At 48.5% G+C, this 4,776-nt stretch overlaps 1 protein-coding gene across 1 annotated transcript; it reads right to left on the minus strand.

Moving 5' to 3' along the window:
* Window positions 1-213: 213 nt before the first annotated feature.
* Window positions 214-4,776, minus strand: CCR75_001043 (uncharacterized protein). Its single transcript, XM_067959148.1, has 2 exons — window positions 2,397-4,776; window positions 214-2,303 (listed from the first exon to the last, which is right to left on the minus strand). Exons 1-2 carry the CDS (start codon window positions 2,733-2,735, stop codon window positions 333-335), a joined length of 2,310 nt encoding a protein of 769 aa, XP_067821095.1. The 5' UTR covers window positions 2,736-4,776; the 3' UTR covers window positions 214-332.

Here is a 4,776-nt window from a genome sequence, read left to right on the forward strand (position 1 = left end):
ATCGTGTAATGATTGGCAGGGTTTATGTAACTTAATTTTTAACCAATTATCAAAATTACTGTCGTTGTTTTGCCTTCATTTTACCGAATTTGGTCTGGGAAGCTACGTTAAGTTTGGTACAGAAATGCCACCTTCTCGATAACAATTGGTCAGCTCATTTTTTAATGAAGTAGTCTGAAGCCACCTCTTAAGTAGCTTGTAAAAAACGCCATTTCCTGCTTTACTTTATACAGCATTTTCAAGCCCACTCAATAAAAAAAGAACCTGTTTTCCGCCAATTGTCAGTGACCACGGTTGATTAAATACTGTCTCTAATAGTCCGTAAATTAATTCTACACGACATCCTCCAAGTCTTGATATTCCGTCACGAACGTCGAGGTCTTGTCCTTCCTATCGAGACCTTCCGTATCGTCGACCCACGACAGTCGCGAGCTCGCACTCTTTCGATCCACCGCTTCCACGTCCATGCAGTGTGTTACAAGATGCCGAATCTTCCGGTCATAATGGTGCACCATATGGTCCTGCAACGACCGTGGCGTGACCCAAATGCGACGAAAAAAGCTTGCATCCTGAAGGGTATACTGAAGCTTCTGTTCACCCATAAAGACCGTACAGCCACACCGTCGGGCCGTCGTGAGCGTCTGAATGTGTACAATTTCGCCTGGCACATCGACTTCTTGACTCGAATCTTCCTGTGGCAATGTAATCATCGTGACGTTACTTAAATCGCGCGACAAGCGACTCGCAGCCAAGGTTCCAGACGTTCCAAAACCACGTGGCGACATGGTTCTCGCCGACGTTGTACGTCCCGATATCGCTCTTGTCTCCTCCAATAACATCGAATTCGTCGTTTCTAGCACGGTCGGAAGTCGCACCAAGGGCTCAACTGGACTTGCATGCACTCCCGTATCATTGGACAAGTCAAGCAAGTGCTTCTTTCGACCATACTTGACTTGAAACAGCGGTTCGTTCGCTACGGCATCGTATTGCATGGCCATTTCATCCCGCAAACGTGCCATATTGGCAATTGAAAGCCGTGGTACCAAATCGTCACCATACACGGCCGTAGTGGCAAATGTTTTGGTCCACGCGGCCGTCTCGGGATCCAACAATGGTGGCACGGCATACAAAAACGCACGTGTGTCGACCAACACTTTACGAAGTAAAATCGCCAAGAGACACCCGACACCCGCGCCCATGGAATGACCACACACGACAACTTTCCACGCTCGTGCTGCCTTGTCTTGACACTCCGTATGATTTGCAAGGGCACAATGACGCAATGCAAAGTCCCAAAACACCGTCTTCCGTGTCCCTTCTTGCAAGTGTGTAAAGATCTGACGAGCCGTACGAAGCATGCCATCGTGGGTGCGTGTATCAAACGCATACGGCACGTCGTCGGGCAATTCATCGGGGTCCATGCGCACAATCTGAGCCATACCGTCCGTGACAAAATCATAGAAGGACATGCTCCCCCGTACGCACAGAATGAGCTCCTTCCGTGCCTGGTCCTTGACAATCCCATACGGTGCTTGAAACACAAAATTATAGCAATTGAGATACACCAAGTCGGCGTCGTGCACGCCCGTGTAGTGGATAAAACTCGCTCGATTGCCATGCACGAAATTGTCGTGTTCAAACACTTGGTCGGGTTGCAAGGGGCGGAAACACCCAAAGACACGAAAGAACCGACACGGTGTGTACCAGATGTAAATGGGCCATCCGTAGATGCCAATGGCCATGCGCGCGTAGAAGGCAAGGTCGTTCAAGCGCTGGGCTTCGATGTCGCATGCGAAATGCCGCGGGGCAACCATGGAGTGCACTCGTGCGGCGTCACGTTCGTGTTTCTGGGCATGCGCGACAAGATCCAAGCTGAATTTCAAGTCGGTGAAACTCAGCCCTTCGTAGCGATTCGTTTGATACCGCACGACAAAGAATTTACTCAAAACGCGACCAAGCGTCTCAAAGACGTCCGATTCGCCGTCGTGTTCGACGGTGTGGTGGCACGTGAGGGCGTGGAAACAGCAAAGACAGCGCTTTTGCCACCGCTTTTCGGCTTCAACGGCGTCGTCGCCGCTGTGGACGCCACACATGTAGGACGAACACGCGCCAAGGAGCACGATGACGAGTGTAAAGACAAAGTCAAAGTGCTGAAAGTAATTAATTGAGTCCGCGCGGGCTTGGATTTGGGCCCAATTGACGTCGCCACAGATACTTGTATCGGAACGCATGACGAGTTCGCCATATAAAGCCCAGCCGAAATTGGTCCAATAGCCCATAAAAATACTCAAAATTAACCATCCCTGTCCCAAAAAACAAAATGCCCACGACATGAACAAACTATTAGGCATAAGTCATTGTAGGAGGTTCGAACGTTTGTCGCACATGACACGCACCTCGGGACGACGTTCGTGGTAGACACGAGTCGAGAGCGTGTAGAGTACACACGCGAGCATCATTGCAGCGAGGAGGAGATGGAGAATAAAGGCGATCCGCAACCATAGAAACAGGTCTTGGAGACGATCACACGTCTCGTACCCGACGTCGGGCTTGTCAATGAGGCCAAACGCGAGGAAGAGCGGGAGATCGTGGAACAAGATAAATAGCACAAAAGGTGTCAAGTACGCGCGCGGATTGAGAACAATGCGTTTGAGACTAGGCGGCTGGAACAGGCATGCTTTCGCACGTGGGCCTTCAATTGTGTCCATGGGCCTTAGCGTGTCCGGAGCCGTCATGACGTCGACCGGTCGAGCTATAAGGAGCTTCACCGGAGAGGACGCAATTTGCTAATTGGGATTACGGTGATAAATAAAGAAAGAACCCATTTCATGAAAATAGTGGGCTCTTTGACATCCGAATCGTCAAAGGCTGCAATCGATCATGGCACGGCTAGTTTTTGTATTGTGGCGATTGCGTTATCCACCGGAGGTACAGTTTCTCGCGTCTTGAAAGAAGCCTTTTTTCTATATAAAAGGTCTCGAATGACCTAAAATAGCACGAGGCACTTGAAGACGAAAATGGGCTCTTTTTGCGCGCATGATGTGTGCAGATTCGGATGCAGACAAGAAACGTACCGTAATGCTCATACATCCTGCCGTGTGCCGGCTGGCTTTTATTTTAGCTGACGCTAAAAGCCTGTCTTTAACGTTCCCTTCTTTTTAGTGCAACATGCAGACCGATAGTCTCCGAAAAGGACGATGCGACGTCGAATCCGTACCTATTAACTTACGCAAGACGACAAATCATAACTAAATCAGTACAAATTAATTGGTAATATTCAGAAAGCCGGATCGAATGATTACTCTTTGCTGTCTTTCATCTCAACTTTTAAAGTGCGCATTTCAATTCTGCAACTTACCCAATTTCTCCCCCCCAAATACCTATTTAAAGCTTCTCTTTTTTTGCTACCGACTCGAGGTACCCGGGACTTTCGTACGTAAAGTCCTTGAACGTATCCGATTTCCCAGCCATGCCACGGCTAGTTAAAGGACTACCTGTCGCGTCAGTACTCGGCAGTGGCAAACGCGTGAATTCTGCCTCAAAGTTTAATGGCGCGTCCGCGTCATTTAAAATCGAGTGGCACGGTCGAAAAGGTGGCGTCACCTGTTTTTTAAGCAATGTAACCCACTCAATATTTTCAAAGAAAAGATGATTCTTTACTTCATGCGCGCCTTTCGAGCCCAATCGGTCGGCCGGATTCCGATTCAACAATTGACGAATCAAAGCCTCGGCGCGTCGCGACACATAAGGCGGAAAGTGCAATCGAGCCGACCGTAACCGTTCAAAAAGCTTCTTGCGGTCATTAGTGTACCATGGAGGTAACCCTGTGAGCATTTCGTAGAGTACCATACCTAAATTCCACCAATCCACTGCGGTACCGTGACCCAGTCGATCCAGGATCTCAGGTGGCAAATACTCGGGTGTGCCACACAATGAATTGGTCCCATTGACACCGTCACGGATCCCTTCTTTTGCGAGTCCAAAATCTGCCAATTTAATATGTCCATCGATCGTAAGTAAAATATTCTCGGGTTTCAGATCGCGGTACACGACCCCTCGACCATGTAAATGTTCTAAAGCCAAGGTAATTTCCGCGGCATAGAAACACGCCATGTGTTCGGGCAACTTTTTCATTCGTGACAAATGATAAAACAATTCGCCACCAGGACAATAATCCAACACAAAGTACAGTCGTTGCGTGGTTTGAAACGCATAGTGAAGCCCTACAATAAAAGGATGACGCGTGCACCCAAGAACGCGACGTTCCGTGCGTGTGTGTTCCACTTGTTTACGCTTAACAATATTGTCTTTGGACAAGATTTTCATGGCAAACAAGTGCTTGGTTTCCTTGTGTAAAACAAGCACGACTTTGCCAAACGATCCACGACCAATTACTTGAATCATTTTAAAATCTTCAAGCGTCACGGGACGTTCGTTTGTCGTCCCGTGCTGTCCTTCTTCATCGCCAGTGAGCGACGCGCCAAAAAAGCGCGAACGCTTGAGAGGAAGACGATCAAGCAATAGTGGTGGTTGATCGGCTTGTGTTGTTAAAAAGTGTCGAACTTCGTCAAGTAAATGGGGATTCTTGGCCGATTGATCCACTCGATCGTAGTTTAACAAATATCGTAGCCACTCGGACAATTCTGTTTGTCGCTTCGAGAGGAATTCCGGTTCAAACGAGCCCAATAACTTCTTCGGTGGTAGCAATGGCACCCGTACGCCCTTGGGACGCAAACGATCATTGAGTTCTTTAAACTGCTGGTACCGACGGTAAAT

The sequence above is a fragment of the Bremia lactucae genome, linkage group LG5 (genome assembly GCF_004359215.1).
Source record: "Bremia lactucae strain SF5 linkage group LG5, whole genome shotgun sequence".
NCBI lineage: Eukaryota > Oomycota > Peronosporomycetes > Peronosporales > Peronosporaceae > Bremia > Bremia lactucae.